Raw genomic sequence first — 14,218 nt, 5'->3', positions numbered from 1 at the left:
CAGATCTACATGCAAATCTTAAGTAGTACAGTTAATAATGATTTTTTATTTTTGTTGATAAACTTATAATATTTTTGTTTTTCTCTAGCAGCCTCACTAGATAATCCCCAATATAAAACAAGTACAAAACTTTGGTTCTTCCTTTACAAAGACAAACCCAGGCGTGAGCAAGAAACTCTGCAAGAAGTACAACAGTACAAGAAATAAGATATCCCACCTATTCTGTACTAATTCTGGACAGACATTGCATGGACACAACTATCTCACATGTTATTCACAAATATGATGCATGCCACCTCTTTCATAAACTGTGTAAGCAATTCAATGGCTTTCCTGCCAATTTTGCACAGGCCCACATATTTCTAGGTTAACACATTAAGGAATTAACAACTCTGCCTGTGCTTATCCCTGCTGTCTGTATGGATGTGTGGCTGTGAAACTAGACATCAAGCTGTCCACTTGCCAAATACTTTGTGCAACTTTCTATGCACACAAGCAATAGATTCCCATTTAAACCAATAAACGTTATTTCCTATTTTGAACTAATCTAAATTATTTCTTGTTTGCTTGCTGCAACCTGAATGAAATTTAGATCTTTTATCCTATTTAATGTGATTTTATGGTTTATAGACAATCAGCATCCTTTCTGATTGTCCATAAAAATGTTTTGAGAAACAAGAATATGAAGGACAGTGAATCCAAGTCAAAGAAAGGATAGATTTGTAATAAATCGCTTTCACACTGTGTAAAAAAACATCTACTGTGGGGACTGAAATAGCACTTTATATATATGTATATATATGGACGTACAAGATCCTAGTTTTCACCCAGGAGTTCCTAGTTCTATGTAGTATTAGACCTCGTGTTAAAAGTCTGTTATCAGACATCTTTTGGAGCAACATCTGTCACTAACTCAAGACCTGATCTGCCACCACAAAGACGCAATCTGAAAGCAGTGTTATCTCTCTAGATCTGGCCTTATGCAGCAGCTGTGTATACTTTTGACATTACTGCACAGCGCTGAGTAATTCCGCCCATAGTTTTATACCGTTCATGCCATCGAGCTCCCATCTAAAAATATTTCAGGTATTTTCCAAGAGCTTGTACAGATATATTCTCACGTTTATGTCTGTTGTATCGTGTATGGTGAATGCCCCTATGACTATTCCCAGGAAGAGCCAAGCCGGTCAGTCTGGGGAAGGAATTACTTTCTACCAGCTTCCAAGCCTTTATCTCTCCGCTACGTTTGTTCCAACACCCCACCAGGCCACAACCCTCGGACCCACACCCGAAAGCCACCTCAGGGGTACCGCGCACACAGAACCCGCAGAAAACCAGCGTTTGGGCTTCAGACCCGCACCAACTCAGAGGAGGGACACGCTGGCCCCCCAGGCTGCCGAAATACAGCGCCCTTCACGGAGCCCCCCTGAAGCCGCCCACGGCTTCAATATGCCCGCGGCAGCCACCGGAGCGGAGCCCTCCGGCGGCAGGGCAAACCCCGACTCCCCGCAGCCCCGGGGCAGGCCGCGGCCCCCCGGATCGGGCAGGCCCCGCCCGCCGCCCGTTCCCTCGCCCCCCGCCCCGCCGCCGAGCCCCGCACCTCGGCCCCGCCTGCTGCCGCCGCCGCCGCTCTCCATCCCGACGCCCATGGCCGCGGCCGGGCCCAGCCCCCGGCCCGATGGCGGCGGCCGCGGCTCTGCCCCCGCGGCGGGCGGGCGGGCGGGCGGGGCGGGGGTTGCCATGGCCACGGCAGGGGCGCGGCGCCCAGCCCGCGGCCTCCGGGGGCCGCGCAGCACCGGCCTTGCGTGGGGCGGGCCCCGGGGCGGGGGGCGCTCACCCGGCATGGGCTGCGGCCCGGTCAGGCCCCGCCGTGTGGGTGTACGGCAGTGCCCTAGCTCTGGATAAACGGGAGTGCCCGAGCGCCAGAAGCCTCTTGGAGCAATACGCTGCTGTCTAGCGGAAGTTTTGCCACCTCAGTGAAAGGTGTGCGGGTTGTTTTGTGTGCAGCTTGACTGGAAGTCAAAGAATATTCTCTGTCATCGAGCGACTTAAGCCAAGCTACTCAAAATCACTCATATTTTAGAGGACAGAATGGCAAATACAGAGCCTACAGCATTTCTAGTGTGGTGCACGGAATTTCAAAATAAACAGCAACTTTCAGAAAGTAGCATTCGATCCTACCGCTGATGAAAGTATCAATGCTGCTGTGTTTGTTTTAATTTTTGACGAAGTGATAAGTTTGTATTTTTTGTCAAGTAGGGTGCTATTTTACCCAACATGAAATCTCCTGAGCGTTTTTGCAAGAAAATCCTTCATTTTGAGTTAAGCTCCCTGACCAGACAGAGTCACCTCCACAGCCAGGCACCACAAAAAAGGCTAGGTATTAGTTCCAGCTGGAGGGAGGAGGTCTAGGAAGAAAAGCTTTGTACTTGTGTCAGTTTCTTAGGAAAGTGACGCCTTTCATTAATAACAAAATTAGAACTATGTATTTCTTTCAGATGTGGAAAACCAATGTCCATGCATTAGCTGATGAATGCATTTCGAAGGAATTACAGATATTTTAGCTCTTTAGTTTTGTAATTAACAAGTAATTCTAGGAAGTTGTCACTCAGTAATTAGTCCTATCCAAAGAGAATCGCAAAGTTGCTGTGATGAAAGAAACGCTGCTTTTCTTCTCGCCAGTAGGAAGGTGCTTCATTTAACTGTTCACACTTCAATGTGAGTTGTTGAAGAGATGTTGAAAGGAAAGGCATTTTAATTACAGTACAGGCATTATACCTGTAGGTCATTCCCCTTCGTGATCTGGAAACAATTATTAATTGTTCCCTTACAATCATTAACTGGGCCCTTCCATCTCAGATATTCTATGAATTAGAGATTAAATACAGGTGTTTATGCGATTTGCTACCCATTCTTATGCTCCAGGAAAATAGTTTTAATGTAGTTCACAATCATGGCAAAAACAGGAAGAGGACATTTTAAAACAGTTTATTCCTTATTTTTGTCTTATTCAAATCTCCCAGGAAGTCATGGAGGCAAACGTATTCATGCTGGACGAAACCTGGGGTTTATCTAGCCCAATACTTTCTGTGTGACACTACCTTCTACCAAATATTTTAGAAAACTTTCCAGTAGCCAACTTTTGAATGTTGTGTGCATAGCTGAAGTTTCTTGCTAATACCTAACAGTTGGTGGGCAGCCTGTGGCTTCACTTCAAGGTTTTGTTACTTTGTCTGTGATAATTTTAGATATTCCTGCTAGCCGTGTGAGGTACTCTTTGGATGTGGCCTTAGTTCTTGTGCTCCACATTATAGTGATTATTTTGACAATCTAATACCACTTTCTGTATAATCAGCTCTAAAGTTAGTAGGTTTAAAATTTATCTGAGAGGACAGGAGAGGAAATACATGCGTTCAAAGCCTCATGGTCCCCATTCCCTCTTAACTGTTTTTCATAAGGTGTCTGTTCTCATGGTGTTTCGGCTTCTGTCAGCCATTAGGCCACAAATACCTTACCTTTTTGTCAAAACCAATTCTTTTGATAGCTTTTTTTTTTTTTTTTTTTTCTCTTATGTCTCTTTTGGATGTAGGGCAGTGGTATCATGTAGAGTATCTGATCTGTCAACTCCTCTGTGCACAAACTGCAAATCCAAAAGGCCCTGAGTCAAACAGCTCTCTCATTTTTGCTCTCTCTCTCCACCCTACCCAAAGCAGATTTCAGATTGCATGTAAAATTAGGGGAAAGGGTTTTTGGAAATCAGTTCCCTTAGTTCTCGTCTTTCAGTGCCTCTGGCTTAGACTTCTTTGAAATAATTTACATAGTTAAACCATTAGATTGTGGAGGTAGAGACAGTCCTAAAACAGTTTCCAGTTGAGATAACTGATGATAGATACAACAGAGAATGTTAGGTGCATGAGAGGTCACCTCTCTGTGGTATCCTGACCATTAGTTTTAATGTGCTGTACTGGCTGCAGAGATCCTCCTACTGAAAACATGCCTCTCCATCTCTCTCTCCAAATGAGTTGCTCATAGTAATATTTTTATATTTAATATTTTTTTTGTTTTACTGTCTGAATTCTTAATTTCAGTTTCCTGAATTCTCAGTGTATCGTACCCAACACACAGTAAGTAGTCTGTTCTCTCTGAGCCTAATAATGTATTTCTCACACTGTCCCTCCTATTGTTCCTATACTTTCCACCATGTAGATAATTAAAACACCCAAATGTGAGCGTTTTTAGAAACATATCACAACTGTTCCCCTGGTTTCTAGGCAACGCTGAGGGAATGTAGCATTTCCCACTAGTTCCCTCTCAATCAGCAGCATCCTAGAAATGTCCCAGCTCTGAAATTTTTGACCTCCTATGGCAACACATATGAGAGCTTTATGTGTCTGTAACTGGTCTTACTCGCAGTCCTTACATACTGTAAGTGTAATTAAAAGGTAACCCAGCTATATAGCTGTGTTTTCACACATTAAGTCCTGCAACGTGTACTAAATAAAAATAAACCCTAAAAGAAATGGAATCAGTCATGGACTTTGATCCATCAAAATAAGTTCAGAAATAAATAAAATTAATTGCTGCAGAGAGCCAATCATTGTCAAAGAAATAGCATGACAAAACCTGTAAAAATTGTCCTTTCCTAATTTGGAAAGAGGAAACACAGCATTGAATGATGTTGGCTGTCTTTTTCAGGCGGGCATTTTCCCTTTTCCTTGGAATGCATTACAACAGAACATGGTTTTGAAGTGGGCGAGGATGAAAGCAGCAGGAATAAGTTATGTGAGTCACACTGGCAAGCATAGATGGGTACCTGTCCCTATCCTGACATGGGCTTACAGAGCTATTACATAATCACTGAATGGCTGAGGTTGGAAGGGACCTCTGAAGATCATCTAGTCCAACCCCCCTGCTGAACAGGATCACCCAGAGCACATTATGCAGGATGGCACCCAGGCAGGTTTTGAATATCTTCAGAGGAAACTCCACAACATTTCTGGGCAACCTGTTCCAGTGCTCTGTCACCCTCATAGGTAACATTACCTACTTGTATACTACCTCAACCCAGTGCATTATCTGACACAGACACCTACTGTTCAGTAAATTTACAGTTAACAGTATTTAGCAACAAAACAGCATTCTTAAGATCAGAGTAGTGTGTATTTTTGTGGAAGAAATAAAGTTGTTAGAGAAAAGGATGTCAAAAACAGAAAACTGTCCATATGATGCTTACTTCATTTTGCACATTTAGCACAGACACAGGCCTGGTTTCCCCTGAAAAAGTGTGTGTCAGGCAGAACCTCAAACAGTTACTGTCTCATTTGGGACAGAGAGCAATTCATAACATCAGAACTCCACATTTCTGGGATTTGACCTTCTTGGAAGAAATAGTTTGTATGTACACTGGAGAATTGAATTCCGCAGTTTTTTGGAGAATCTTTACTTGTTTCAAACCACTGATTTTCTTTCATGCTCTGTTTTCCTTACAGCTGTCTATCAAAGTAACCCTACATATGTAGGCAGAAGACATCCCCAAAACAGATCTGCATACCAAATTCCTGTAGAAAAGCCCTAAATTCATCACACTGTGTACTTTATGATGGAAATAAGTCTCCTGGGTTTCCTTGAATTTTTATTTAGATCCATGATCCTTAGTTTTGGCATCAGTGCCCTGTATCTGTGCAGCTTCGTCACCCGCCTGTGCCTCAGTGTGTCAGCCTTCCAAAACACTGGCTGCTGCTCGCAGCAGGCAGCTGCTGATTTGCAGCAATCCCCAGCCGGCACATTCAGACCGTTACCCTCGCAATCGGTTCTACAACTGTCTAGAAAGGAAAACGTTTCCCTGAAACATCAGAGGAAGCAGTGCTTTCTGAATGCTTTTAAACAGGCTGTCTGAGCAGATTTTTTTGCTACCTACTTAGGAAATTCATGTGTCAGGCAAATGGAGTAGCTCTCACACAGTTAGTGTGAATGCAAAAATGAAATGTCTTGAAAAGAAATAAAATGCTTTTTGGCCTCATGTTTGCCATTGTGCTGCATGTGTTTTGGTCACTTGGTCCTTAGAGGTATTTAAATCATTATAAATCATTATAAAACCACGTAGTCTTGAAGTATCTTTGCTACTTTCAAAATAATACAAATACAAAAATTACATTTTCTGACAGGGCTGGAGACTCCCTTTCTTCATGGCATCACACTTAGTTGTTTTGTTATTGCTTGTATGACAACAGTAGTCAGAGATTTCTGTAAAGGCTAGGGCCCTACTGGGAATGAAGATACTGAAACAATTAAGAGGAGATGGTCCATGTCTTAAAAACTGCAGATTTTAATATGCTGTTATTTAGAATGCAATAAGGGAGCTAGCTTAAACTAAGAGGGAATGTGACAAAGAAGATGAGAGGAACTAGAGGGGTGTATTAAGGTTTTTATGAGCAGTGTTAAAGCACCATACTACTTGTCACCTTGGAAAAAAAGGTCTCCCCTGCAATACAAGTGAGTACCACCAAAGCCCCTTCAGGAAGCTGCTGTGCAGAAGTACTCTGTACATCAATTCTTTCTCTTCAGTTCTATACAGAGTCTTATCATGCATCTACCCCTGTGATACAACAATATTTTTTATATGTGGCAGGGAAGAAACATATAAATTGTAGAAGATGTTATTCTTGGCTGTAATGTAAAAACCAGTAGCAGGGGTGACTCAAGATCTGCTTATATTTATTCTTACACTGTCATTTTCTGTTTATCTGTTGTTCCCATGAAAGTTTACAGACAGGAGGCTTGTACGTGAAAAACTGTTCTTTTTTAGTACTGACTGCCTGAGAGCTGCTCTTTTCTCATTACTTTATTTGAACCATTGGGTATTAAAGAATACAGACTACAGTAACTAACAGTGTAATTGGAATTTTAAGGGGAAAAAAATATGTAAATGTCATAACCCAGTTGTCTAGACCATAAGATATGTTTTATTCTCTAATAGATATACCTATTGTGTCGCATGGAAATGCTTACTCATAGTAATTAAAGAGAAAAAGGATGAAAACTTATTTTCATATTTCACTCAATAACAGAGTAATAAGACTCAAATTTGACATATATAAATGACACAGCTGTATTAAACTCGATGGATGTGTTCCTGCTTAGGCCAAGATGGGTTGTTTATGTCTACGCAGCCTACAGCCGGCAGACAGATGAATGTCAGTGTGGCATCTGGTGTGGCCCATCTACCTTCTACACAGCCATTACAGTGTGCTCGCACTCACCTAGCAGCATGTGAATCCATGCAAGTGCTTGAACAAATGGGGTCCTGTGCACTCAAGAGAGTTCCTTTAGCTTTGACAAGGTCAAGAGGAGGGATTCTCAAGGGTAGCTTTAGAATTGCCTACAGAACACGATATATATGTACTCTAATTTTCCACAGTGGACTCCTACATTTTCAGTATCTACATGACTTTGTGTGTGAATGTGAAATACAATTTTACTAGTAAGAGGCTGAAATTCCCAATTGAAATCTTTTTTTTTTTAATTATTATTATTTATTTTTTTATTTTGAATTAAAAAGGCACTGTAATGACATTGCCTGTGTGTTTACGCATACTGGAAGATGAAAATGACAGACTGAGAAAATATCTTGCATGCCATGTTTCATAAGTAATAGCAGTTTCTGTCACCTTAACCGCTTGTAACTATGTGTGAAAGAAAGCAACGGGCAAGGAAATGGCAAGAATCAAAATGGAGGGTATGAAGTTTAACTCTTGCAATGAAATCATCTAAGAGTAAATTTTTTGTAGAATCATTTCATTAACAGTAAAACAAAACAACTTAGGAAGAAGTACAGTATGTATGTTCTGTTACATTGTCTATGTCTATGACTTTCCTTCAACTAAAATTTATGTTCCAAGAAAAAAATCTGCTATTTACTAAATTTGTGAGTTGATACTGACATCATAAGACTTCAGGAATATCCATGTTCCAATTGAGACAGAACCTGAATTTGGTATAAGAACACGTCCCCATCCCCATAAACATGTTATGTGCATCAAAAAGAAAAGGGGAGTTCAGTTTGATGGATGTTTCACAGACCCAAGAGTCAGGATGCTCAGAGCCTGTTTACAGCCTGTCAGTGACTCGTGTGACCTTGTGTACACACTGATTCGGGTGCCTGAGTAGGTTGCAGTCTAAGTCACCTTAAAGTGATTCATAGCTTGTAGTAAAAATGGAGATGCTTAAGAGTTAGCCCACTCGTCTGCATATTTGGGATGAGTCTTTTTGCACTGTGCTTTTTTATCAATAGAAACAGAAATGACACTTATCCTTTGAGTAACAAATATCAAAACTGCAGATTACATGATATGGATGAGTGCTAAACATAGAATTAAACATATTTTTAATGTACTGTCACAGAAACCAGTTAGGAAAGGATGACTTTTAATATTAAATGTGAATATCAATGGCTGTTAAAATGATATCATAATGGAGTATAGCAATTCCACACAAGACTAGAAGGAGTTGAAATTACTCTCAGTAAGCAAACCAGTTGCAGAATATAGAAATAAAGGAAAATATGACTAGGGTAGGGAGAGGTCTTATGTGCTATGATGTTTTCTGTAATGACAGGCAATAACATCATATAAATCTCTTCCATAAACTGCTCAAGCTCTGCCTGAACAGTTTTATGCTTTTAGTCTTGCAGCGGTATTTAAAAGTTTGCTCAAATATTTAATTTCTTAGATGACTAGAAATATTTAAATCCATTATGTGTGCATGTTAATTTTGTACCAGTATTAGTCTCAATGCTAAATAATTTTTCATGTTCTTCTATTCACTGAGAAGTGGCTAGAGTTAGACTTCCCCTTCCCCCAGTTCATGTTGTTTTCCTAATCTGTTCTAGTGTGGTCTGTTCTAGAAACCTTTATCTGATTCATCTGAATTTTCTTTTCCAAGACTTCCCATGTTCAGTTAATATTCCCATATCTCTTCCTCCTTTATTATCTACTGTTCATAATAACGATACTTACTTGTCCTCCAATGTATGCCTTTCCAGTTGGTGCTACTAATACATTTTATGCTAATTTGTACCACACAAGTTTGCAGTACTAATGAGTACCTTCTAAATTGTGATCTGTTCTTTCTCAACATTGGCAATACTTTCCAACTTCTGTCATTCCCATATTCTATACATTATAAATATGCACAGTTAGCTTTTAAAAAACGTACTGTGCAAATACCAGAAATGTTCCCAGGCTGGTCTTCAAGGACCAGCACCAGTAACCTCTCTCTAATCCCTGTAATTTACCTATTAATAAAACCTGTCAGTACTTGTATTCATTCTCATGTTCTGCACCTTAAGCAACAATTTCCCATAATACTCTATAATGTTGAAACATAGGTAGATTAGGCCCACTGTATTAAATTTGTTTCAAGGTGTTTGTCCTGGTTTCAGTTAGAACAGAATTAATTTTCTTCCTAGTAGCTGGTGGAATGCTGTGTTTTGGCTTAGGATGAGAAGAGTGCTGATAACACCCCAGTGTTTTAATTGTTGCAGAGCAGTGCTTATACCAAGCCAAGGACACCTCAGACTTTTGCTCTGTCCTGCCAACAGGCAGGCTGGGGGTGCAGTAAGAGCTGGGAGGGGACAGACCCAGGACAGGTGACCCGAACTAGCCAAAGGGGTATTCCATACCATCTGACGTCATGCTAAACAATATATAGGGGTGGCTAGCCGGGGGGAGGGGGCCGGACTGCTCGGGGTTAGGCTGGGCATCGGTCAGCGGGTGGTGAGCAATTGCATTGTGCATCACTTGTTTGTACATATTATTATTATTAGTAGTATTATCATCATTGTATTATTATTATTATTATTATTATTACTATTATTTTCCTGTCTTATTAAACTGTCTTTATCTCAACTCACGGGCTTCACTTTCCATTTCTCTCCCCCGTCCCAGAGAGGGAGGGGGGAGGGTGAGCGAACGGCTGCGTGGTGTTTAGCTGCCAGCCGGGTTAAACCACGACAGTCTTTTTGGCGCCCAACGTGGGGCCCGAAAGGTTGAGATAACGGCAGATCTGACCAGAGTGTGTTAAACTAAAATTGGTATAAGTATTAGACCTGCTTAATAGTCACTTGTCATAATGCTGATTGCTTTAATCTCAACTGTGCTGCGCCTGTTTTCCAAATTGAGTATTATAGCACGTTATTTTCCGTATGTGCTCTCTGTCATGTTGTTTATCCTCTCTGGGCCCTGGTTTCAGACCATTATGGTACTGTGTGTTGTATCAGTGGCTTATGAGATGATGAAATATCTGGCCATGACTCTAACCTGGTATTTGTACTCAGTAACATCTTCGATTCTATACTTTGGAAACTGTATTTTGGAAACTATTAGCAATTGTATCTGTTGCCTTTTTTCATTAGGGAGTCAATCTGTGGAGGGGAAAGGGGAAGATAATTTTTCTTACTTGATCACTCTCCCTTTCTCCTTCACCACCCCTGTACCCTCCTTGATCACTCTCCCTTCCTCCTTCACCACCCTCTTATCCTCCGAGTTTATTACAATAGCTCTCCAAGATATTGAATATCCTTGGGATACTCAGACCAGCATAGTCCTGTTGTTCTGCCTCCTGAATGCACTTCAGGTTCTGCTTAAAGTTAAACAACTACTTAGGAAGCTCATCCGGAGATCTGCCCGGAGGCAGTATAGTTGTGGGTGGCAGGGAGTATGGGAGGATATGGGCAGGCATCTAGACCAGTTGGCACCCCCAGTGTTTTGGAAATTCACCCCTGAACAAGTGCAAAATCCTCAAAAACTGGCAGAATGCTTGAATAAAAGGTGTCGCGATTCGGGAAGTTCCAAAGTAACACAAATCATTGTAACATGCTGGGGCCTGGCTCATGCCTATCGAGCTGCCATTGATACTGCTGTCAACTTAGTGACAGACCCTGCGGCCACTCCAAGTCCCGTGACAGATCCAACGGCCACTGTGACCCCTACGGTGGACTCTGCAACCGCTCCAGTCCCAGCTTCTGCAGATGCTCCAATCCCAGCTCCTGCAGCCACTCCAGTCCCAGTTCCTGCAGCCGCTCCAGTCCCAGTTCCTGCAGCCGCTCCAGTCCCAGCTCCTGCAGCCGCTCCAGTCCCAGCTCCTGCAGCCGCTCCAGTCCCAGCTCCTGCAGCCGCCCCAGTCCCAGCTCCTGCAGCCGCCCCAGTCCCAGCTCCTGCAGCTGCTCCAGCTCTGGTTCCTGCAGCTGCTCCAGTCCCAGCTCCTGCAGCCGCTCCAGCTCCGGTTCCTGCAGCCGCTCCAGCTCCGGTTCCTGCAGCCGCTCCAGCTCCGGTTCCTGCAACCGCTCCAGTTCCAGCTCCTGCAGCTGCTCCAGCTCCGGTTCCTGCAGCTGCTTCAGCTCCTGCAGCCGCTCCAGCTCCTGTAGCTGGGTCAGAGAAACGAGCTGTAGCAGTGCAAGTTGACCCTGCGGAGGGTATTCCAACCTCTGTGGCAGACCCTGTAACAAGGTCAGAGAAACGAGCAGTAGCAGTGCAAGCTGCCCCTGTAGAGAAGGTGAAAAAATGGTATAGAGATTCAGGTCGTTTAGAACGCAGAGAATCTTCCACCAAATCTAGGTATAGAGACGACGGAGACGACGACGACGCTGGGCCATCAAGGGTTCAGGAGGAGGAAGATGAGGATGCCGAAAAATCAACAGTAACTACCCGAAGCCTAAACGAGCGTGAGTTACGAGATGTGCGAAAAGATTTTGGTCGCTGTATAGGTGAGCAGCTTGTCACCTGGCTGCTCCGATGCTGGGACACTGGAGCCAATTGTGTGGAATTAGATGGCAGGGAAGCCAAGCGACTGGGATCCCTTGCTAGAGATGCAGGCATTGACAAAGCAATTGCAGATGGAGCACAATCTCACAGCCTCTGGAGGCGTCTCCTCTCAGCTGTGAGGGAAAGGTATCCCTTCAAGGAAGAACTTTTATGTCTACCAGGCAAGTGGACCACTATGGAGAAGGGAATCCAGTACCTGAGGGAATTAGCCGTACGGGAAGTGATTTATGAGGATCCAGACCTCAGACAAACATCCAAAGATCCAGATGAAGTCAGGTGTACGCGACCCATGTGGCGGAAGTTTGTACGGAGTGCACCATCATCATATGCCAGCTCATTGGCAATAATGGCCTGGAAAGAGGATGAGGAACCCACAGTGGATGAAGTGGCTAAACAACTCCGGCAGTACGAAGAAAGTCTCTCCTCTTCCTTACAGGCCTGCGTCTCAGCTGTGGAGAAACTTTCTGAAGAGTTCCACCAACTTAAAGAGAATCTATCTTCATCCCCACCTGAACCAACCAGTGTCCACCGACCAAAAGAGAACACTGTGGAGAAACTTTCTGAAAAGGTTCACCAACTTGAAGAGAGATTATTCTCCTCCGTACCTGTACAGAGCAGTGTCTCAGCTATTAGGGGTAGTCGTTCATCCACACAAGGAAGACGATATGGTGGGTACTCACCCCGTGCTACCCTGTGGTTTTACTTACGAGACCATGGAGAGGACATGAGAAAATGGGATGGAAAATCTACCGCGACCCTAGAGGCACGGGTACGTGAGTTGCAAAAGAAAACAATCAGGAAGAAGGGATTCTCTGAAAAGTTTGCTGCTCCAACTTCCAGCAGACAGTCCTTCAAACACAGAAACGAAGAAGATTCCGACCAGGATTAGGGAGGCCCTGCCTCCAGCCAGGGGGAGGAAAGGGATAATCGAGTTTATTGGACTGTGTGGATTCGATGGCCTGGCACATCAGACGCACAGAAGTATAAGGCTTTAGTAGACACCGGTGCACAATGCACTATAATGCCATCGAGCTATAAAGGACCAGAGCCCATCTATATTTGTGGAGTGACAGGGGGATCTCAGCAGTTGACTGTATTGGAGGCTGAAGTGAGTCTGACTGGGAATGAGTGGGAAAAGCACCGTATTGTGACTGGCCCGGATGCTCCATGTATCCTTGGCATAGACTATCTCAGAAGAGGATATTGCAAGGACCCAAAAGGGTTCCGGTGGGCTTTTGGTATAGCTGCCTTAGAGACAGAGGGCATTAAACAATTATCTACCTTGCCTGGTCTCTCAGAGGACCCCTCTGTTGTGGGGTTGCTGAGGGTCGAAGAACAGCAAGTGCCAATCGCTACCACAACTGTGCACCGGCGGCAATATCGCACTAACCGGGACTCCCTGATTCCCATCCATAAGCTAATTCGTCAATTGGAGAGCCAAGGAGTGATCAGCAAGACTCATTCACCTTTCAATAGTCCCATATGGCCAGTGCGAAAGTCTAATGGCGAGTGGAGACTAACAGTGGACTATCGTGGCCTGAACGAAGTGACGCCACCACTGAGTGCTGCAGTGCCGGACATGCTGGAACTTCAGTATGAACTTGAATCGAAGGCAGCCAAGTGGTACGCCACAATTGATATCGCTAATGCATTTTTCTCCATCCCTCTAGCAGCAGAGTGCAGGCCACAGTTTGCTTTCACTTGGAGGGGAGTCCAATATACTTGGAATCGACTGCCCCAGGGGTGGAAACACAGCCCTACCATTTGCCATGGGCTGATCCAGTCTGCACTAGAGCAGGGGGAAGCTCCTGAACACCTGCAGTACATCGATGACATTATTGTGTGGGGTGACACAGCAGAGGAAGTTTTCGAGAAAGGGAAGAAAATAGTCCAAATCCTTCTGAAAGCCGGTTTTGCCATAAAACAAAATAAAGTCAAAGGACCTGCACGAGAGATCCAGTTTTTAGGAATAAAATGGCAAGATGGACGTCGTCAAATCCCAATGGATGTGATCAACAAAATAACAGCTATGTCTCCACCAACTAACAAAAAAGAAACACAGACTTTCCTAGGTGTTGTGGGGTTTTGGAGAATGCACATCCCAAATTACAGTCTGATTGTAAACCCGCTCTACCAAGTAACCCGTAAGAAGAATGAGTTTGAATGGGGCCCTGAACAACGACAAGCCTTTGAACAAATTAAGCAGGAAATAGTCCATGCAGTAGCCCTTGGGCCAGTTCGAACAGGACCAGATGTAAAGAATGTGCTCTACACTGCAGCCGGGGAGAACGGCCCCACCTGGAGCCTCTGGCAGAAAGAACCTGGGGAAACTCGAGGTCGGCCCCTGGGGTTTTGGAGCCGGGGATACAGAGGGTCTGAGGCCCGCTATACTCCAACTG

At 43.8% G+C, this 14,218-nt stretch overlaps 1 protein-coding gene across 1 annotated transcript in view; it reads right to left on the bottom strand.

The window, feature by feature from the left end:
• Window positions 1–1,637, bottom strand: part of SPATA7 (spermatogenesis associated 7) — a gene marked incomplete at its 5' end in the record, with an annotated part of 46,762 nt that extends 45,125 nt beyond the window's left edge. Inside the window, one exon of the mRNA XM_084287992.1 lies at window positions 1,601–1,637. Coding sequence (XP_084144118.1) covers window positions 1,601–1,637 — 37 coding nt within the window. The remainder of the gene's footprint in view (window positions 1–1,600) is intronic.
• Window positions 1,638–14,218: the final 12,581 nt, after the last annotated feature.

The sequence above is a fragment of the Netta rufina genome, assembly GCF_964035555.1.
Source record: "Netta rufina genome assembly, chromosome: 5".
NCBI classification, from domain to species: domain Eukaryota; kingdom Metazoa; phylum Chordata; class Aves; order Anseriformes; family Anatidae; genus Netta; species Netta rufina.
This window is presented reverse-complemented; position numbering and strand designations above follow the sequence as displayed.